Source organism: Oryctolagus cuniculus, chromosome 5 (genome assembly GCF_051225735.1).
Source record: "Oryctolagus cuniculus isolate XC-2025 breed Fujian yellow rabbit chromosome 5, ASM5122573v1, whole genome shotgun sequence".
Lineage (NCBI taxonomy): Eukaryota > Metazoa > Chordata > Mammalia > Lagomorpha > Leporidae > Oryctolagus > Oryctolagus cuniculus.
In genome coordinates this window covers 92934472-92957897 of record NC_142871.1, presented here as the reverse complement: position 1 = coordinate 92957897, position 23426 = coordinate 92934472, and the positions used below count along the sequence as shown (strand labels likewise).

The 23426-nt window shown below is 42.4% G+C and overlaps 1 protein-coding gene across 2 annotated transcripts in view; it reads right to left on the bottom strand.

Moving 5' to 3' along the window:
* Nucleotides 1-15555: 15555 nt before the first annotated feature.
* The window catches only part of LCA5 (lebercilin LCA5), a 97352-nt gene continuing 89481 nt past the window's right edge, over nucleotides 15556-23426 (bottom strand). Inside the window, exons 7-8 of one of the 2 annotated variants that reach the window (XR_016233920.1) lie at nucleotides 22742-22972; nucleotides 15556-16504 (exon numbers count right to left, since the gene is read on the bottom strand). Coding sequence is in view for 1 of the 2 variants with exons in the window: in XM_089332988.1 (XP_089189114.1) it covers nucleotides 22877-22972 (96 nt within the window). In the remaining variant the exon portion in view is untranslated. Of the gene's footprint in view, nucleotides 16505-20434; nucleotides 22973-23426 lie in introns of those variants that run through there. The other variant, XM_089332988.1, reaches the window with a different exon arrangement.

Sequence of the window (23426 nt, the reverse complement as noted above, 5' to 3'; positions counted from 1 at the left end):
GTGAGAGAGACAAAGAGAAAGGTCTTCCTTTTCCATTGGTTCACTCCCCAAATGGCTGCTACGGCCGGTGCTGTGCCGATCCGAAGCCAGGAGCCAGGTACCTCCTCCTGGTCTCCCACGCGGGTGCAGGGCCCAAGCACTGAGGCCATCCTCCACTGCCTTCCCAGGCCACAGCAGAGAGCTGGACTGGAAGAGGAGCAACCAGGACAGAATCTGGCCCCCCGACTGGGACCAGAACCCACGGTGCCGGCGCCACAGGCGGAGGACTAGCTAAGTGATCCATGGCACTGGCCAGCATTTTGGAAATTTTAAATACTAATTATAAACACAAATATGACAGTAAGCTTGATTGGCTATATATGTGGGAGAAAGTAACAGAATGAGAATTAAAATTTCTAGGCACTCTTTGTGGCAGGTGTGATGGCTTCAAGGTTCCTTTGCAGAATTGAGACCCTGCCTGTTCAGGCCCTGAGGGCCGTGGACCCATTGGGGCATCTGCTGTACACTCCCATGGCTGTAGTCATACCTCAATATATTCTCCAGAGGTGGTGTTCCAACTGATGAGGGGCAGACACCTGGGCTGGAGAGGGAGGTGATGACTGCATGGAAGGGGCTGGGCACGTGCGATATGCTGCACCCACAGGCAGCTTCACGCACCAAGGAAGAGCCTAATTTAGTTCCTTTCATCACCAACAAGTGAACCGTGGACTACATCTGTAAAGAGGACAATAGCGCTATCACCTGGTTCTGGCTGCACAAAGGTGAGACCCAGTGCCGCCCTCACTGTGGAACCCATTATAAGCTGGTGCCTCACCAGCTGGCCCAAAGAAACCCTCCACACTAACTCAATCAAAATGTGCTGTAAAGTTTCTTTTTTTCCAGTAAAGATCAGCCATATGGTCCCTCCTCTCAAAAATAAAATGTAAAATAAAAAAAATAGAAAATTAATATTCCTGCAAAGTGATACAGGAAACAGAAATAATAATCTGAATATTACAGGCCAACAACAACAAACTACCTAGCAATTCTTTTTGGCAGGCTGGAAAAATAAACAGTAAACAGAAACGTCTGGTTCTTATGCAATATTTTAAAAGCTGTATCCTCCTGTTGTATATTCTCACTGCCAACTTTCTAAAATGCTCTAGAAATATTACAAAGTTTTCTAATTTTAATTTCTCTACTGATTTTGGATAGGTGAGGAGTCAGATTGAGACGAATGAACTGGAAGACGTTGTGCAGTTTCTGTGTGTAGCCCGTTACCCTAACTCCATTCCCTTATCTGTCAATCCAACATACCCAATTTCCCATGAGGCACTTGAGCCTTCTACACAATGAAGACAATGCCTTGAACACAGATAAAGTGAGCTCCATGTGGAGACATCATGAGAATTTTCCCAGAATACATCATGTGCACTGAACCCAGTCCATACTCGAACCCATTTGTATATTCAATTAGGACACCACACACCCCCCAATAAAGGGAACCCCTAAACTGAGAAAACTCTTTTTCTCTCTGGACCTTTCAAGAGGGATATCTCTCCTTATGGATTTGTCTGCAGTCATACCTCAATATATTCTCACTCTCTCACTTTAAATAAATCCTGCTCCCATTTTTACACATTATTCATGTCCCTGATGTGAATTCTTTTTTTAAAATAATTTATTGATTTATTTGAAGGGTAAAGTTACAGAGAGAGGAAGAAACCTAGAGAGAAAGAGATCTCCCATCTACTGATTCACTTCTCACATGGCTGCCATGGCCATGGCTGGACCAGGCCAGTTGCCCGGATCTCCATCTGGGTCGCCTATGTGGATGCAGGGGCCCAGAGAGTTGAGCCATCCCCTGCTACTTTCCCAGAAGCATTATCAGGGAGCTACATGGGAAGTGGAGCAGCTGGGACTCGAATTGTTGCTTATATGGGATGTCAGTGTCACAGATGATGACTTACCCCACTGTGCCACAACGCCAGCACCCCTGTTTTGAATTCTTACCTCATACAAGGTGAGATACTGAAAACACATTCCCATAACATAACTCCTGTTATTACATATATTACTCCATCTTATTTCTTGTACTTATTTTCATGCCAACAGGAAGTAATTTTGACTAAATATTAACATTAGCCATTTGAGCATGGCATTTCATGAACATTTTTTCCCTCTGTTTTTTAAAGACCATCCGTTTCTTAATATTCTGTTTTCTACACTGACGTTTCTCATGCTGTTTGCAATAACTTTCTGTAGGAAAAACAGCTTAAATGCACAGTGATGCCTCCATGAAATAGAATTTTCAGAGACATTTATTTCTTGGATCTGTTGCTACAATTTTAAAATAGGAATGTTATACCCAGGAAAATATGCCATATGAGAACAGGATATATTTTACCACTATGGGTATGTTCAAATTTCCCAAAATATTTTTGTTTTCTTTCCTGTTCTTTTTCTCAGCTTGACAAGAAAATATTTATGCATTCAAAAAAATCTTCTTATTTATTGAGTTGTATTTTTCTTATTGTTTCTTGATGTCAGCTCACCTAAACAAACGATTTAAGTGTGTTTTATGGTTAGAGTCCTGCAAGATGGAACATCAAACAGGTTTATTTAGCTGCATGAACAGAGCTGCAGGAAGCAAGCAAAGGCTGCTAGCAGAAGCCAGGAGGGAATCTTTAAAAGCATGATGAGCTATGTCACACACACCAAGGACACAAAGAAATTACATTTTTCACCCTCCACAGAGATATTGATGGTGGGTAGTAGAATGTTGGGGCTCCAGCGTGCTTGTTAAGAATCAATGCCTCACGGAGGTGAGAGAGAGGAAGGATGCCTGTAGCCACCTGGTCCTCATGGCTGACACACAGAGCAGGAACACCGCCCCCAGCCTCGCAGTGTTTGTGCAGCTTGGAGACTATCCACAAAGCTAGCCTGCAGTAAGAAAAATTTTTAAAAGCTGAAGGGAGACAGCCCCTTTAGTACATGGGTATTCCAGTCATTAGGTCCAAAGACAAGCTCAGCTGCTATTGCAAAAAAATAGCAGATAGCTGCAGGGTTAGCTCTTCCCTGTGATGGCTGTTCACATTGATTCGCTTCATGGAGTGATTGCCTTTGGCATGTGCAACTCTCATGAACAACACTGGTTGGGGGGAGGGGTCCAGCCAAATTCACAAGTGATGAATGAAAACGTATTTAGTGTCAGACTGACTTGAAATGGATAGATAACAGACTTAAAAGTAGCAACAGCCGGATTCTAGTTTTTAAAATTAAGACTGCATTATTAATGGGCGAATTGGGACACTAGGAGTCTGAGAGGGACATTGAAAGCTTATTTGAAATGAATAGCCTTTATGCTGTACCCTGGGATCGTGGCCACCAGGTGGACGTCACACACTACTCTGGCCCCTTGTTGGAGGAGTTTCACTCAAACGGACTTCGGAAGTGCGCCTGACTTGCAGAGAGAGCACTCTAGGAAGGAAGAACACAGGGGCCAGTGTTGTGGTGCAGTAGGGTTGAGCTGCCGCCTGCAGTGCATCCCATGTGGATGCAGGTTCCAGCCCTGCTACTCCACTTCCAGTCCAACTCCCTGCCAATGCACCTGGATAGCAGCGGAGGAGGGCCCAAGTGCTTGAGCCCCTGCACCCATGTCGGAGACCTGGAAGAAGCTTCTGGCTCCCGGCTTCAGCCTGCTCATTGGGGAATGAACCAAAAGATGGAAGACCTCCCTCTCTGTAACTCTGCCTTTCAAATGAATAAAAATAAATCTTAAAGAAGCAGAAGGAGATCACAAAACCTTGTTATGCTTATGGTGGGAATTTTGTAAAGATTTGCTGACTAGTAAAACGCAGTCATCTCCATGAAGACATCCAGGACGCCCTCCTCACAGACCTCAGAGCTATGCTCTCCAGGAAGTGGTGCTACTCCTTCACTGAAGCTGCAACTTGTGGTTGCTAGGCTTTGCCTCCTCCTTGGCCCAGTGTAGCAAGTGGCTGAATTTCAGTTTAGGAAAGGACCTTCTGTATATATTCATGTCCAGTATATGTATTCCTGGTCTCATTTTGTTACAATACCCTTATTTAACGTTTTAGTTTGATCTCCTTTTCTTCTTTCATATGTATTTTTGCAATGAAGTGGAATATATACAGCAAGTACAGATCTTTTTGAAGAGACAAATTGTCAAACTTTGCCCAAGTCACACTGTAGTTATGAAACAAAAAAGAATTTTAAGAGAGGCAAACTGAAGTATAAATAAATGAGAATAAAATGATATGGGACTACAATTTTTTCTTTATATTTTTAAGATTTATTTATTCATTTGAAAGGCAGAGTTACAGAGAGACAAAGAGCTAGAGAGCCAATGAGAGAAGAGAGAGAGAGAAAGAGATCTTCCATCCACTGGTTCACTCCCCAAATGGCCACAACGTCTGGAGCTGGGCCAGTCCGAATCCAAAGCCAGAAGCCAGGAACTTCTTCTGGGTCTTCCACATGGGTGCAGAGGCCTAAGTACTTGGGCCATCCTCTGCCATTTTCCTAGACACATTAGCAGGGAGCTGGATCAGAAGTGGAGCAGCTGGGACTTGAATCGGCACCCATATGGGATACACATGGGCTGCCCGTGTCACAGGCTGAAGCTTTACCCACTATACCACAGTGCCAGCTCCTTCCTTCCTTCCTTCCTTCCTTCCTTCCTTCCTTCCTTCCTTCCTTCCGATTTTATTTATTTATTTGAGAGGTAGAATTACAGACAGAGAGGGTGAGACAGAGAGGTCTTTCATCAGCTGGCTTACTCCCCAAATGGCTGCAATGGCTGGAGCTGGGCAATCTGAAGTCAGCAGCTTCTTCCAGGTCTCCTATATGGGTGCAGGGGCCCAAGCACTTGGGCCATCTTCTGCTTTCCCAGGCCATAGCAGAGAGCTGAATCAGAAGAGGAGCAGCCAGGACATGAGCCAGTGCCCATATGGGATGCTGGTGCCACAGGCAGAGGGTTAGCTCACTGTGCCACAGTACTGGCCCCCTTACTTTCTTTAAAATACTTCAATAACAGGGGCAGATGTTTGATGCCATAGTTAAGATGCCACATGGGGCACTCATGTTCCATACTGGAGTGCCTGGGTTTAAGTCCTCTCCCCACCTCCCGTTTGAGCTTCTGCTAATGTAGACCGTGGGAGGCAGCAAGTGATGGCTCAAGTTCTTGGGTCTCTGGCATCCACATGGGAAGCATGAATTGAGTCCTGGGTTCCTAACTTTGACCTGGCCCAACCCTTGCTGTTGCAGGCATTTGGGGAGTGAACCAGAAGATCTCTCTATGTCTGTCTATCTCTGTCTCTCTTCATTTCAAGTACAATGAAAATAAAGAAAATTATTTTTAAAACTTCAATAATAAAAGGGATAGATGAAGCAAGAATGGAAACTTTTTTATAATTGTTTAAGTTGCTTTTTGTTTTACTACTCCCTCAGTTTCTATACTTAACATTTTTAATAGGAAATGTTTTCTACACAGATCAAATTTCTATTGTAGAAGGCCAAGCTTTCCATCACAGAACACTTCACTTACTAGTTTTGTTCTCCTGTCCATCTTCTCTTTGAACTTGCAAGTAATAAAATTCAAGAGAGAGTGAAGGTAGGAAGTCTGAAATCCAAGACTACCTAAAGTGTGCCCAACTGCAGGTAGAAGCACTCACATGTGCACTGAGGTGCTCTTGGCTTTCCTCCTTGGTTACCCAGATATTCTCTCTGCACTTCCATTTCCCTTCTCTACCAATGCAATCTGGACCTGTAGTGTACCTGGGAATGTACCAGTAAAGAAGCAGGTAGGGCTAATCTATGCTACCTTGAAACATTTAACACTTATCACATACTTACACTTTCGTAGGACAGTGACACTACTGAGTTGGGTTAATTTCTTTGTCTCTGTATGGTTCCTTCAATAGCTTGTTCACCCCTATGTTTAGACTAAATATTTGAGATAAGAGCTAGAGTTTAAATGTGAGGAAAGAATGCAGCTAGGTTAAAGGATGAGAGTAGGAAAATACAGCTGGCGCCGTGGCTCACTTGGCTAATCCTCCGCCTGCGATGCTGGCACCCCAGGTTCTAGACCCAGTTGGGGCACCAGGTTCTGTCCCAGTTGCTCCTCTTCCAGTCCAGCTCTCTGCTGTGGCCCGGGAGGGGAGTGGAGGATGGGCCCTGCACCCAAATGGGAGAACAGGAGGAAGCACCTGGCTTCTGGCTTTGGATTGGCGCAGCACCGGCCATGGTGGCCATTTTGGGGGGTGAACCAACGGAAGGAAAACCTTTCTCTCTGTCTCTCTCTCTCTCTAACTCTGCCTGTCCCAAAAAAAAAAAAAAAAAAAAAAAAAAAAAAAAAAAAAAGAGAGAGAGAGAGTAGGAAAATATTGTGGGCACCAAGCTGCCTACTATGGGAAATGGTAATGCTAACAGAAATTTATCATATGGCTTCAAAGAGTATTGTCTGGCAACAGATGAAAACCGAGGAGTAAAACAACATCTGCTTTCTCTCCAGCCTACCTGATAAAATGGTTGAATGAATGCCCATTGCTTACGGCCATGAAGAGCACTGGGGACTTCATCTTTTCAAGTCCTTTCAGGAAAAGCTCAAGGCTCATCTTCTGGTACTGCTGCTTTATTTTTTAACACCTGCTGCATTGAGAAGCTCCCACATGGATCATTTCTCAAAACTGTCTGAAATGAATCGCACTCTGAATCCAGATCACAATGCAAACCTTAGGTCACTGAAAATAAAATACTCTGGTCATTTTCGGTATTATATGATAAATTTTGCTTTCAGTTCCTACATCCTGCATTCTGGGTGCATATTTTTAAAAAGAATCTGATAGTGCTGTTTTTATTATGATCTGTGAGGTGATATTTCACTTAAAAAGCAGTTCTGTGCACATTATCAGTTAATACACTTTGGGAAAATATTAGGTTGAACCATAGAAGTTGCCAAAAATGGTCAAATATTGAAAATTTTATATTCAAGTTATGTCTCTCACAAACATGCACAGAATACTGTTGTTTATTTTACTTTTTATGATTTCACTTCTTAGACTGAGCTGAGGCAATTTTTATTAGTCATAGCCTAATGGGCACATATTGATTTTCTGGATGTCATCAACACTCCTGGGCCAAGACACGCACTCTGTCATCTGCCAGGTATGAAGTTGAATGGAGTTCCCTAAATTTTTATGTGACTTCTTCAATTCCCACATTGCTTAACTTTATTCCTTCTCTTTATGTTTGAGGAAGCTCTAATGGTCACACGGAACACCAAGTCTAGTAAACCCTAAGATTACCTGACCCCATGGGTCATGTTCAAACTGTGTAACTGTAACAGAAAACCAGAAGACACTTGGTAAACATGGTCAGTTTTACTCAATAATGAATGATTTTTTTTTTTTTTTGGACAGGCAGTGGACAGTGAGAGAGAGAGACAAAGGTCTTCCTTTTGCCATTGGTTCACCCTCCAATGGCCGCAGCGGCTGGCACGCTGCAGCCAGTGCACCGCGCTGATCCGATGCCAGGAGCCAGGTACTTATCCTGGTCTCCCATGGGGTGCAGGGCCCAAGGACTTGGGCCATCCTCCACTGCACTCCCTGGCCACAGCAGAGAGCTGGCCTGGAAGAGGGGCAACCGGGACAGAATCTGGCGCCCCTACCGGAACTAGAACCCAGTGTGCCAGCGCCGCAAGGCGTAGGATTAGCCTAATGAGCCGCGGTGCCGGCCCATGAATGATTTTTAGAACTATTTATTTAAGGGGTAGAGAGACAGAAGGACAGAGAGCTCCCATCTGTTGGTTCACCCCAAATGCCTGCTATGGCTGGGGCTGGGCCAGGCTGAAGCTGCCAGCCAGGAACTGAATCCAGGTCTCCCACACGGTGGCAGGAACACATTGACTTTAACCATCACTGCTGCTTTCCAGGGTTGGAAAGGTTCAGTCACAAGTTAGAGCCATAAATGAACACAAGCGCTCTAATGTGGGAAGCAGGTGTCTCAACCACTGGGCTAAATACTCACCCCAATGATGAATGACTTAAATTATAATTTTTGGTATTAAAAGAAACAAATATTTCATGGAACAAAATTCAAAGGTTACATGAATTTTTAAGACAAAATCTGACACTCAAAAGGTTACTGCCAATTCCAGAACCATGGTATGGAAGTTCCCTCTTCTCTGCCACCAGAGGAACTTTAGTGGGAGATTTGAGAACCTAAATGTGAAAAAACACATAGTAGTGAAAGCAAAACCTGAGCAACACTAAGAGCTACACTGCAAACTTGTCTATAATACGACCTATAATTCTTGTGCAATGAGGGAGGGTGTAGACGACGGTGATGATGATTTTTAAAAAACTTATTTTTAAAGATTTATTTACTTAAAGGTAGATTTGCTGTGAAACTGCCTCAACAGCCAGACCTGGGACAGGTCAGAGCCAAGAGCCAGGAGCCAGGAGCTGTACCCAAGTCTACACAAGAATGGCAGGGGCCCAAGTACTCAGGCCATCCTCTGCTGCTTTTCCTGTGCATCAGCAGGGAGCTGGGTCAGAAGTGGAGCGACCAGGCCTCAAACCAGTGCTCATATGGGATGCCAGTATCGTAGGCAGGAGATTGACCTGCTTTGCCATAGTGCCAGCCTCTTTTTGAGTTCTTACAATGAAAATATTGGTGCATGAGTATTGCAGCGATTGGTAAGTATGTACTGCAAGCCAAATTCTGTTCACTACCTGTTTTGTAAATAAAGTTTTATTGACACATGACCAGGCCAGATCATTCAGACATTGTCATGGCTGTTTTTACTCTACAATGACATAGTTGAGAAGGTGTGCAGAAACCATATGACCCAGAGAGTGTAAACTGTTTATTAATTGGCTTTGTACAGAAAAACTTTGCCAATCTCTGTATTAGTATATTGAGTTTCATAACAAGCCTATGAGGGAGATTCTATTATAATTTATTTCACAAATATGAAAACAAAGATACAAAGAGATTATTTAACTTTGGCTGGTAGGGCAAGCAAAGTGGCAAGCAGGGATTTGAATCCATCAGTTTGTTTTCAGAGTGTGTGTGTGTGTGTGCATATATAATTTATTTTATTTATTTGAAAGGCAGAAGACAGAGACACACAGACAAAGAGAGATCTCACCATTGGTTCACTCTTCAAATGCTGGCAAAACCTGTGGGTGGACCAGGCCAACACCAGGAGTGCAGAACTCCACCCGGTTTCCCACATGGTTGGCAGGGACACAAGTACTTCAGCCGTTAGTTAATGCCTCCCTGAGTGTACATTAGCAGGAAGGTGGAATTGGGAGTGAAGCCGGGACACCAACCACGGCACTCCGATATGGGATGTGGGCATCCCAAGTGGTGCCTTAATAGCTATACAAAGTGCCCATTCCTAGAGCCTATTTTTTTAAGATTTATTTATTTATTTATTTGAAAGTCAGAGTTACACAGAGAGAGAAGTAGAGGCAGAGAGAGAGAGAGAGGTCTTCCATCCGTTGGTTCACTCCCCAATTGGCCACAACAGCCGGAACTGTGCCGATCCGAAGCCAGGAGCCAAGAGCCTCCCCTGAGTGCAGGGGTCCAAAGACTTGGACCATCTTCCACTGCTTTCCCAGGCCATAGCAGGGTAGGAAGTGGAGCAGCTGGGACTCAAACCGGTGCCCATATGGCTTGCCAGCACTGCAGGCAGTGACTTTACCCGCTATGCAACAGTGCCGGCCCCAAGCCCATATATTTTAATTCATTACAGAGATCTCTCTAAATAAATGGAAACACAGTCAAGATCATTTTAAAAAGACAGACCGTTAAGTTGATAGCTGCTTAGTAAATGATGGACATATTATATAACTAGAAAGGAAGGTACAAAATTATGAAGATGCAAGTAACCTAGAATGTAGAAATATTAGCATCTTCCTTAACCAGCTGAGGCTGCTCTAACATAGACTGGTGATATAAACAACACAGTTTAATTCTCATAGTTCTGGAGACTGGAAGTCTGAGAGCAGGGTACCAGAATGCTTGCATTCTAGTGAGGGCCCTCTTCTAAATTGCAGACTGCTTACTTCTTGTTGTGATCTCATGTATCAGAAAGAGGGCAACAGAGCTGTCTACGGACCTTTTATAAAGGCACTGTTATTCAGTGTGATTTGTCCTTTGAACTCATGCAGGAACTTAAGCCCCAAAGTCAAAAATTAATGGTATTAAGAGAGTGGAAACTTAATCCAATTATGGTGTTTAGAGATGAAGCCCTGGGGAAGTGGTTAGATTATATTAGGCTGTTGTGGTGCAGCCCCCACGATTGAATTATGATGTGATGTGCCATCTTGGACCTCTGCCAGCAAGGAGGCCACCACTAGATGAAAACCTAGATCCTGCACAGCCACAACTGTGAGCTAAAATAACCTCTTTTCTTTACAAGATTAGGGTACCTCAGGCATTTCATTATAATAGTAAAAAGATTAGTACAAGCACTAATTCCATTTATAAAGGCTCTACCCTTATGACTTAATGACATCCCAAAGGCCCTACCTCCTAATAAGACCACATTGGGGTTAGGATACCAACATATGGGACAAAAAAAAGGTTCAGAGATATATTTATTTGAAAGGCAGAGTGACACAGAGACACACACAGAGAGAAAGAGAGATCTTTCATCGACTGGTTTACTCTCCAAATGCCTACCACAGTGGAGACTGAGCCAGGCTGAAGCCAGGAGCCAGAAATTCCATCTGAGTCTCCCAAGTGAGTGAGGGGGCCCAAGCACTTGAGCTGTCATCTGCTGCTTTCCAGGTGCATTAGCAGAGAACTGGACAGGAAATGGAGGAGCCAGAACTTGAACTAGCACCCTGATATGTGGGATTCCCACATTGCAGCTTACTGCACCCCACAATTCCTGCCCCCAATATATGAAATTTGGGAGGCCATGAATATAGAGTTCATTGCATGCAGCACCTAAGAACATCACACCCCCATGTACTTGAAGCCCACCCCCTTGGGGACAGTGAAATCTGGAGTTGTGAAACACCTGAGCAAAGCCCCATTGAAACCACTGGTCCAGGAAAGCTGTCTCTTCCTGTATATGTTTTATAAATTGCAGCTCCATATTTGTGTATTTTTTAAATTGTTTTTTTTTCCCCCTACTCACTGCTCCCTCAATACCCACAATGAAAGAGGCAGAGAATTCAGACATTATCTGGAAAAATGTTGATAGTGTGGGGAGAGTCAGATTTACCCCCAAAAAGCTCGTGACAGATTTCTTTTACCTTCATGTACGAGATTCCTAGAAGGCAAAGGCTATGACTATCTTTGTGAAACTCTTAAGATCTTGCAATGTGCATGTGAATTCATAATAAATCCAAAAATGATCTTGTATACAGTTTTGAGTAACTGAAATGCTATGTTGATTGGTACTCCTTTACAGTTCTACAAAATTATCCAGACTGGGTTTATTTTTTTAAAATATTTATTTATTTGAAAGTCAGAATTACACAGAGAGAGGAGAGAGAGAGAGAGTGAGAGGTCTTCCATCCTATGGTTCACTCCCCAGATGGCCGCAACAGCTGGAGCTGCACTAATCCAAAGCCAGGAGCCAGGAGCTTCTTCCAGGTCTCCCACAAGTGTGCAGGGGCTCAAGGACTTGTGCCATCTTCTACTGATTTCCCAGGCCATAGCAGAGAGCTGGATTGGAAGTGGAGCAGCCAGGACTAGAACCAGCGCCCATAAGGGATGCCGGTGCTTCAGGCCATGGCGTTAACACACTGGGCCACAACGCCGGCCCCAAGAAGGGGTTTCACTGTAGCAATTTGGAGCAGATAACCTCCCTGAACAGTGGCTAAATGCCATGGCTCACTTGGTTAATCCTCTGCCTGTGCGCCAGCATCCCATATGGGCGCCAGGTTCTAGTCCTGGTTGCTCCTCTTCCAGTCCAGCTCTCTGCTGTGGCCTGGGAGGGAAGTGGAGGATGGCCCAAGTGCTTGGGCCTTTGCACCTGTGTGGGAGACCAGGAGAAGCACCTGGCTCCTGGCTTCGGACAGGCGCAGCACCGGCTGTGGTGGCCATTTGGGGAGTGAACAAACAGAAGGAAGACCTTTCTCTCTATCTCTCTCTCACTGTCTGTAACTCTACCTGACGAATAAATAAATTAAAAAAAGAATTTGAAGCTTGAATTGGCTAGCCAGGACCACAGGCTCATCCTGGAGCTGTTGGTTACAGGTGGATAGGAATGAAAAACGACCAAGGCAAAGGGATATCAGACAAACAAAAGTAACTGAATCTATTATGAATATTAAAACTGTTTTTCCCCCACTCCACTGTTTGCAACAGGTAAACATATGCCTGTGCCTTTCCCAAGTTTAAGAATGGTTAAAAATCATTCTCTGCCGGTGCCGCGGTTCACTAGGCTAATCCTCCGCCTAGCGGTGCCGGCACACCGGGTTCTAGTCCCGGTCGGGGCACCGGATTCTGTCCCGGTTGCCCCTCTTCCAGGCCAGCTCTCTGCTGTGGCCAGGGAGTGCAGTGGAGGATGGCCCAAGTCCTTGGGCCCTGCACCCCATGGGAGACCAGGATAAGTACCTGGCTCCTGCTATTGGATCAGCACGGTGCGCTGGCTGCAGCACGCTGGCCGCGGCGGCCATTGGAGGGTGAACCAACGGCAAAGGAAGACCTTTCTCTCTCTTTCTCTCTCTCTCTCTCACTGTCCACTCTGCCTGTTTAAAAAAAAATCATTCTCCCATTTCCAGAAGCAGGAAACTGTAGACACTGTCCCTGTTAAACATAAGAGTGGGAATAAGAGAGGCAAGAGATGTATAATTTGGGACATGCTCAAGCTGACTTGCCCTAAATGGTAGAGTTAGAAACATACCAGGGGATTCCAATTCAATCCCATCAAGGTGGCATGTACCAATGCCATCTCACTAGTCCAAGTGATCAATTTCAGTTCACAACTGATCATAATGAAAGGACTAAGAGTCAAAGGGAGCACATAAACAAGTCTAGTACCTGCTAACACTAACCAATAGAATAAATAAAGGGGAGAGTGATCCAACATGGGAAGTGAGACACTCAGCAGACTCATAGAATGGCAGATGTCCTAAATAGCACTCTGGCCTCAGAATCAGCCCTAAAGGCATTCGGATCTGGCTGAAAAGTCCATGAGAGTATTTCAGGCATGGAAAGCCAAGACACTCTGGCAAAAGATCTCTGTGAGTGAGATCCCAGTGGAAAGAACTGGTCTTCAAAGAAGGGGGTACCTTTCTCTGAAGGGAAGAGAGAACCTCCACTTTGACTATGACCTTGTCTAAACAAGATAAGAATCGGAGAACTCAGAGGGCTTCCATAGCCTTGGAAACTCATGACTGGAGCATAGGGAGATTACTGATGCCATAGACAGGAGTGTCAATTGGTAAAGTCAACAACAGGAGTCACTGTGCACTTACTCTTCATGTAGGATCTCTGTCCTTAATGTGCTGTGCATTGAGATTTAATGCTATAACGAGTACTCAAACAATATATTTCACTTTGTGTTTCTATGGGGGTGCAAACTGTTGAAATCTTTACTTAATGTATACTAAACTGATCCTCTGTAAAAAAAAAAAAAAAAAAAGAAATTATCAACTCCCAACTTGACTCTCACTGGGATTAAACATGACAATAGGTCTGATCTGATTTCATCATCATTTAAAAAAAAATCATCTATTATTTTTCACTTTATGTTTCTGTGTGGGAGCAAACTGTTGAAATCCTTACTTAATGTATACTAAGCTGATCTTCTGTATATTAAGATAATCGAAAATGAATCTTGATGTGAATGGAAGGGGAGAGGGAGTGGGAAAGGGGAGGGTTGTGGGTGGGAGGGACGGTATGGGGGGGAAGCCATTGTAATCCATAAATCGTACTTTGGAAATTTATATTCATTAAATAAAAGTTAAAAAAAATAAAAAAGAAAAAAAAAAGAAAAAGGGAAGCACACAGAGGCGAGAGGCAAAGTCAGGCTGACTTCACATACACACCCAGCTGTGCTCTTAAAATTTCAAAGCCATTGGAGATTCAAGGCTCTGATATTTTGGGAAACATTACATATTTCAACATCTTATTGTTTGTTTTTAATGTCGGGGTTAGTAAAATTACTGCAAAAAGGGCCATATGGACAAAATGAATTTTTTTCTGTCTCATGTGGGTTCTTCATGGATAAGCAAAAATGTTAATTATTTAAGCAAAAATGTTTTTGATGTAGTGCTGCAGTAATGGTTTGAGTAAGGAGTTACATCACCACTGTGCTATCCACTTCTATTCTCAGAAAAACAGAAGAAAATTGCTTTGTACTCATGAAGAAAATGTGGAGATCATTGTTAGAATTGCATTTGCGAATTTGTCCCATATATTAATCTATACATTCCATTCTCTGTTATGAAGCTTGGTTATAGCATAAGAAAAAAAGCTCAGAAACCCTTTCAAATAATCTTTTATAATATTGTAAAATTTCTTAAAATAGTTTTAAGTTAAGAAAACCACTGAAATGCAATATTAACTGGAAAAGGGAATCTAAAAAAAATACTTTTGAAAATAATAGATTGGAATAATGAAATCAGGCAAGTTCTGGTGATTACTACAAAATACAACACCTGGATTCAATAAATCTTAAAGCATTTAGGTATGCAATAAAGCACAGAGAGATGAAGGAAAATGTGTAACTTTCACTGTTCATATAATTTAAAGTCACAATGATAGGAATCCCACAGAATACTCTTGGCTTTCTGGGCTGAAATGAGTACATCTGGGGCCAGTGCTGTGGTGCAGTGGGTTAAAGCCCCGGCCTGAAGCACCAACATCCCATATGGGCGCCAGTTCTAGTCTCTGCTGCTCCTCTTCCCATCCAGCTCTCTGCTGTGGCCTGGGAAAGCAGTAGAAGATGGCCCAAGTCCTTGGGCCCCTGTACCCACATAGCAGACCCAGAGGAAGTTCCTGGCTCCTGGCTTTGGATCAGCGCAGCTCCAGCTGTTGCAGCCATCTGGGGAGTGAACCAATGGATGGAAGACCTCTCTCTCTGTCTCTACCTTTCTCTGTAACTCTGTCTTTCAAAATAAATCTTAAAAATAAAGAGCAAAAAGCAACAAATCTTTAAAAAAATGAAATGAATCCATCTTCACTGCAGGCTATGGCAATGTCATACATAATAACCCATTTGAGATAACTAATTAAATGGGATTGATGACCCAATATAAGACAATGATTCTTGCCCCCCAAAAGACTCCAAGTGGGTGGCTGTAAAGGAGACACCCCCACACCTTCCATATGGCCTCTTTCCTAAAAGGCACCTGCCCATGGATGTCTCCCTGGGAGCTTCTCCTCCTACCTCTAGCCATATCACCCTTCTGCTTCACCCAAGAACAAACTTCTTACCCGTCTTGGATCCAATCGCCAAGTGGCAAAATATCTCATCAAACCAAAGGGATGATTTAAAGTATGAAATATTTACAGATGAAAAGGAAATAATCATCAGTAAAAATATTGAAGGCCAAGGTGCCTTATTTCATCCACGTGACAAACTTCTTTAAGGAGTTTTTAAAGTTTATTTATCGTTAATTTTACATGGAAACCTTTTATTTAAGGTATACAAACCACACACAGTGAAGACTTTGATCTGTCATGGAATTAGATAAGTGACTGTGGAAAAACACACTATGAAGTTACACTGAAGTAAGTGGGTGTGTTCTCTCTGCATGCTTGTGGTGCTCAGTGCTGAGAATGAGCTTGTAGGTTTGTGTTATTAACATGTGTTGTGGCCTATGACTTAGTTGCATGGTTTCAGGAAAGAAAATATTAAAATGTTCATGTTTCCTTCTGTCAAGTGTTTCCAAAAAGTTTACTGTACAGCATAAATCCATCTTTTTAAAAAATATAAGACACATATCCCCACTCACAGTCACTCCTCAACCATTCTGTTCATTTGTATATTTAATGTTGAGCTTGGTTCTGTATAATATACTTAATAGCAACCATCAATTCATTTTTTGTAAAATCTACCAAGATTAGGGACTCAGTACCTTTTCATTTCTTAGCTGCTATTTCCTCATAAACCACACTTTTAAATATTCCCACCAGTTAGGTATGGGTATATGACAAAATATTCTCATAATGCAATCTAGGGTATAATATTTTAAACTTTAGAACATCATCTTTATTTCATTGGGACTACTTCCTTCCTCTAGATGTTGATATTTTAATATTGCCAAAATTTTAATCACAGACAATAATTTTTTACCATGAAATGAAATTATTAAACAATCCATATGGAATCATTCTTGAGTATCTGTCTTTAGAGCTATATATAAAGCCTTTCTAAGGCCCTTCAAGTCAACCTGAAACATTAACTTTGGCATAAAATAGGACTTTGTTCATGGATGAAGGGAAAACTTCTTGAAATTTCTGATTTTATAAGGTTGTGGTTTTTTTAAGTTGGGTTCTGTCCAAATTCAGTTCCACAAACAAGATGCCTCTGTAAGAAAGTATAAAATGTACAACAAATCATCAATTAATTGACAAGTATTGATATGGTTTTATAGTGTATTTACCAGACATTGAAAAACAGTTTGCATGGCAAAATACTGGTTAACAGTCTCAGCATCTGATTCACTTTGGCATTTGTTTCAGGTATTTTCATGTTTCAACCAAACACTTTTGTCAATGGCTGCATTTAACTCAACTGGAATGGATTTGGTGGACCTCCACTTTGTACTTCCAGTTTCTAAAGATGTGTTTATTTATGTATTTGAAAGGCAAAGCAACAGAGAGAGAGAAAAGGAGGAGGGAGGGAAGAAGGGATGGAGGGAGGAAGGGAGAGAGAGGGAGACAGAAATATCTTTCTTTTGCTGGTTCACTCCCCAAATGGCTGTAACAGCTAGGTGTAGGCCAGGCTGAAGCCAGCAGCCAGAAACTCCATCCTGGTCTCCCACATGAATGGCAGGAAACCAAGTACTTGGGCCATCTTCTGCCCCCTTCCCAGGTGCATTAACAGGAAGCTGGTTCAGAAGCCAAGTAGTCAGTACTTGAACTGGCACTCCCATATGGGATGCTGGTGTTGCAAGCAGTGACTTAACCGGCTGCCCTACAGCACCAGCCTCTGTACTTCCAATTTCTGGGAGATGTGAGCAGTAAAGAGAGGTATCACTTGAACGTGTGATTAAATCTGAGAAATGGCCAGCAATACCCATTCTCTCTTTTACTGACCATTTTCAAACTCAACATAACAAACATTTCCCTATCAAAGGCAGCAGGCAGGGTATTTCCTGGTAAAATTTTCTAGGGCACAAGTGGTTTATGGAGAGCTTGCTCTGTAGTTTCAGCTGATGGTGTGATTTGATGTGACCACTGCCATCTCTAGCTGACCACTGTTTATCAGGAAGTTGTACCATGGCCCGCAGGATGCATGAAGCCTAGTCTATATTAGGAAGATCAGTGGCAAACATGCTATCTTAGCTTGGGCTGCCATCACAAGGTATTTTAGATTGGGAGTCTTAAACAGTAGAAATTTATTTTTCATGGTTCTAAGGGTCTAAGAAGTCCAAGATCAAGGTGATGGCTGATTTGGTTTTTGGTGGGAGTCACCCTGTCTCCGCATTCTCATAGGGCCTTTCCTCTGTCCTTGAATGGAAAGAGAAAGCTCTCTAATATCTTCTTTTTAAAGTGGTAGCTTATTCATTTTTGAATTAATTTGAAAGACAAATGGAGATCTTCCATCTGCTGGCTCACCCATCACAAGCCCACAACAGCCCAGACTGGGCCAAGCTGAAGCCAGCAGCCAGGAACTCAATTTTGGTCTCCCACGTGAGTGGCAGAGATGCAGGTACTTGACCCACTACCTGCTGTTTTCCAGGGTGCACAATAGCAGAAAGCTAGATTGAAAGTGGCAGAGTTGGGACTCAAACTAGGCACTACAGTATGGGATGTGACCATCCCAGGTGGCATCTATACTAAGTGTTTACTGTGCCAAACACTTACCTCTGGTGTTTCTTCTTATGAGTACACTAATCCTACTGATCAGAGTCCCATCCTTATGGTTATTTAAACTTAATTAATTTTTGGAGGCTCTATCTCCAAATACAATCACAGTTGGGACAGGGGGTTGGTTTAATGCTTCAACATATGAATTTAGGTGGGGGTGGGGCACAAACATTCAGTTCATAGCACATGGTGAATGATAATTAGGTATATGCCAAACATATGCAAAAAATATATAGAAACTAAGGAGTTCTGCATAACAAATCACCTAATACTGATTTACAGAACAGTTCTCTGTGTGGCCTTACACTGACCCAGTTCTCATAGCTATAGAATGTGCTGTGAAAGCAACATCCCGAGATAGGGAGTGACTTGCCGGAACAGGCAGGGCTGTGGTCCAGTCTCCCCCTTAGAAACAGGATATCCTTCAGTGCTTTAGCCCAGTGAGTCACATTACCCTGGGGTATAAACCAGGAGGGCTGCTTTCCAGGAAGTGGGGCATGCGCAAATGAGGCCCCATCTGCCTCATGTAGCAGGGGACCAGCTTGCAATGAATCCCGGGCTTTTGTTATCCCATGCTGCCTATCCGTAAGCAACAAACCCACTTCATCTGACTTGTTGTGCATGGATGTTCTGTCTCACCAGCCTCCGACAAATTGGTGACCAGTCCTCAGGGAGCCTGCGTCACGTTATTGGCTTAACACAATCATTTAACTCACAATTCTGTAGTTGAAGAATTCAAGCAGTGCTCAGAAGGGAAAGTTCATTTATGCAATTTATGGTGTTGGCTGATAAATACACCATAGCTTTGCTCATATGTCTGGTTTCTCAACTGTTTGACTGCAATGGCTGGGAGCTGGCTGAACCTCTTCTGTCCTTTCCATACCTCTACCTTCATCCCCCCCGCAGCCCCCACACCTTCCATTTCTTTCTTTATAGGCTGTTTTACTCCAGGGCCTCTTTCTCTCCACATGGCCTCTTTTTACGTGGATTCTTTGCATGGCTGCTGGTTTCCCTTCTTAGTAAAAATAGAAGCTATACAACATCTGAACATCTGGCTTAAAAAAAAAAAAACACACTTCTGGTGTGTTCAGTTTGATGAAACAAATCACACATCCAGGACAGATTCAGGGTATGAGTAAACAGACATGCCCTCTTGGTCAGAGAAGTGGCATGCACATACAGGGATGAGAATAAACATTACTGGCCATAGTTGCAGGCAATCTCACCACAGTCTGCCCTCTGGCCACAGTAGTTCACATGACTGCCACATGCAAACCATACTCGACTCCTCCAAAGACTCCCAAAGGCGGAACACATTTTAACACCAAATTCTATGCTGAGTATCTCTTGATCTGCATTGGGATCATAGAGATATGTCTGAAGTTTGGAAAGTGCACCTCCTTTTGAAATGGAGAACCATGAAGCAAAAATGCAAGCTACTGGCACTCCTGGGCCTGATGATACAATGATGATAAGGCACTAGGGATAGCAGAGCCACAAGAGACATTCTTATTTATGAAAGAGGAAAATAAAGGCACACAGAAGTCACTAACATTAGTGATTTTAAAACATAGCCCAGCTCATCTTGTCAGTGTTCCCTACCTTTAGGACAAGGACTGCTTCTTGATTAGGGTCCAGTTTTACAATCTAGAAACGATTCCCTAATCAACTGCTTCTCATAATTTCTAGTTCCACCTGCTGCGTTCTGGATTCCACCCTCTGAATCACATTTCCTTTTTCATAAGAAATGCCCCATGTTTGTCACTAGGTGGCTTTCTCAATTACTTGTTGCCCAAATAAAGTTGAGGACCCAGAGACCTTTTTACATCTTGCACCATTTGTGTCCTTTTTAGTCCAAGCTGATATAATATCTTTAAAGATTTAATGTGCTTCCTATGTTTCAAATTATAAATCCAAATACAAAATATATCAGATTATGAGAGCAAAAGGCACACATATATCCCCTCTACTTTAGGCTTTGAATCAGGATATTGCAGCACAACACCCTGAAAAATTGTCCAAGATGTTCTGCATAGCTGGGAAGGTTGATGAGGCGATGACTTGACTCTTTCGGAGGTCTTATGTTAAAATGTTTATTAATTTGAGAGGCTGACAGATAGAAAGATACAGGGAGAGCTCGTTTGCTGGTTTACTTCCCAGATGTTCACAGGGAAGCTGGGAGCCATGAACTCAAGGCTCGTCTCTCATGTAGGTAGTAGGGACACAACCACTTGAGCCATCACCTGTTATCTCCCAGGGTACACATTAGCAGAAAGCTGGAATTGGACATAGAGCTGGGACTCAAACCTAAGCATCCCAGAATGGAGTGCAAGAGTCCCAGTCCAACTGCTAGGCCAAACACCTGACCCCTCAGGGATCTGATAACTATACTTGATTTCACCTTTCTCATAAAGCCATATTTTATTTTATTTTATTTTATTTATTTATTTATTTTGACAGGCAGAGTGGACAGTGAGAGAGAGAGACAGAGAGAAAGGTCTTCCTTTGCTGTTGGTTCACCCTCCAGTGGCCGCCGCAGCCAGCGCACTGCGGCTGGTGCACCGTGCTGATCCGAAGGCAGGAGCCAGGTGCTTCTCCTGGTCTCCCATGGGGTGCAGGGCCCAAGCACTTGGGCCATCCTCCACTGCACTCCCTGGCCACAGCAGAGAGCTGGCCTGGAAGAGGGGCAACTGGGACAGAATCCGGTGCCCTGACCGGGACTAGAACCCGGTGTGCCAGCGCCCCAAGGCAGAGGATCAGCCTATTGAGCCACGGCGCCGGCCAAAGCCATATTTTATTGATAATGTATCAGATTTAATCTTTTGCCTGCAGTCCTTTCCTACCTTGAAAACATTTTTCTACCTAAAGAATCTGGGAATGAGAAAAAAAATTTATTCTTCAACTCAACAAGTCCTGGGTTGGAAATGTTTTCTGTAAATTCCACTTGAAAACAGAATAGTTCTCTCTTTACTAAGTATCATTTAATGATACCTTAGGCTATATAGATATAAGAAGCCAAATGACATACTCAAAACTCAACCTGGAAACCTGCTTAATTAGAACCACAAATTCATTAAGTACATTTTCTACCTTTATATTCCTGTGCATGATGGTTTTTTCCCTTCAACTTAGCAGTGGGTATCCTTTTTCAGCCTCCACTAATTTTCTCACTACTTTTCTGACCTACAGAAGTTGTTCTTCCATTTTCACCTGCAGCCCAGGTACTGGCAGGACCTCTTTCCATCCCCTTCCTAATCTCTCATCCTTCAGAGTTTTTTCTCTCTCCAGGTTGTCTCACACTCTCCAGGAGAGTACATGGACTTTACACAGAGGCTGGTTTTTCCCTCTGATCAAAAGCAGGGCTGTGTAACCTCGGTTGGCCTGGGATAAAAACCCCTAGACTGCTATTTCTGCTGCATTTTGTTAGCTAAAGAAAGTACCAAGGTCAGACTCAACACAACTTATCTTGATGACAGAAGCAGCATGAATGTATAGGTATGCAAAAATCATTGGTCACTACAGTGGTTTGAAGAGTGGCTCCAAAAAGATACACTCATCTCCTAATATCTGCAACCTCTGAATGTTATCTTATTTGAGAAAACGGTCTTTGCAAATGCATGTTAAGGATCTTGAGTTGAGAGTACTAGCTTGTATTATCCAAGTGGGCCTAATCCAATTACACATGTTCTTCTAAGAGACACACAAAGAAGAAATACACAAATGGGAGAAGAAAAGGCCATGTAGATGCAGTCACAAGCCAAGGAATGCTGGCAGCCACCACATATTGAAAGACATGAGGAACAGACTCTCCTAGAACCTCCGAAGGAACCTCTGAAGTTGCTCCCAGTAACACCTTATTTTTGGACTTCTGGCCTCCAACATGAGACAATAAATTTCTGTTGCTTTGAACTGCTAAGTGTGTGGTACTTGGGTATGGTAATCACAGGAAGCTTTGTTTGAAGTCAATCTAATACATTCTGCTTACATTGTTTTTAATGCTTAAGCAATGAAAGGAAGCTATTCATATAATTTTGCTTCAATATACATAGAGCAACCATTTATTAATAACTTTTTAGAAAAAATGCTTTTGAAAATAAGTTTTAAATTAATCACTTTATAGGTCAATTAATATAAGGAAAAACAAATTACATTTCATAAGTGAATATTTTTAAAAACCTATACTATTGTCCCAGTATACTTTTTTTTTATTTCATAGTCACCATACAAGTAACCATTTAATGCACTGATTTTTGTGATGATAGAAATGTTTCAGGTCTGTCAGTCCAAAGCTGTAACCACTAGACACCTGTGACTATTGAATACTTAAAATAAGTTTTATATGATTCAATGATTGAATTTTAAATTTTATATCAATTAATTTAAATTTAGCCAAATGTGACTCATGGCTACTGTATTGGAGAGTACAGGTCTAAAAAATCTTCTAACAAGTTAATTGCTACACAATTCTTCTCTTCCAACAGAGTTAGAAAGAACACAATTATGTTGCCCATAGATAGAATGAATCAGTTTTGGTAACCACCTATGGCTACATGGCAAGAAACTCAGGTCATACTCCCATTAGATTAATAGGTCAAGGAAGGTTTATTAAATGTACATTTAGAAATGTGAGCAGCCTATAAGGAAACCTCAAAGATAGTGCAGTACCCTGGGAACGCAATACGAAGGTTATTACCATCTTTGGGCCTTAAAGGATAACAAAAGGAAAGTTTACCAGAACCCAGAAGGAGACAGCTGATGTCGGGAGGGTCATCCTGAAATGAAAAGTAAATTTGCATGGAGTAGCTGGGAGAATAAGTTGACTTCTCTTCTCTCTCTCTCTGATCTCCTTCCAAGGAATTCTCATTGGTCAAATCCAGTTGGCAGCAAAATGGCAAGCACATTGATGTAGTCCATATAGGTCAGTCTCCAGGCAGAAAGTAAGGTAGAAGAGGGTGGCATAAATCTAGAAGGATAAGAAGCAGAAGAGAAGATATCCAGCAGAAAAAAAAATTAAAATGAAATCAACTTTGCATCATACATGTGTTTTGGCATCCATACCGGCTGAAATTCAAAGAATTGAGTGATATTCCTATAATTAAACTCATTCTGTTCTGTTTACTTATTTATCTTGTCTCATTTGAGCAGTAAATAATTCATCCAAAGGCCCATGAACTGAGCGGGATGGAAATCTCCATTCATTTCAGATGTTTTCCAAAAGAATGATTAGAATTAGCAAATATTTAGTGTATTTATGACATTTAAATAAATGGGTTATAATAATTATAATTTAATCCAGGAGAAAAATTTTCAGTTTTGATAGCATATAGTCAAAGAGGAGTAGATACATAAGTTCAAAGAAAAAAAAAAAAAACAAGAAATAAAAGTTCTGACTTTTCTGGGTTTTTTTCTGTGAAAAT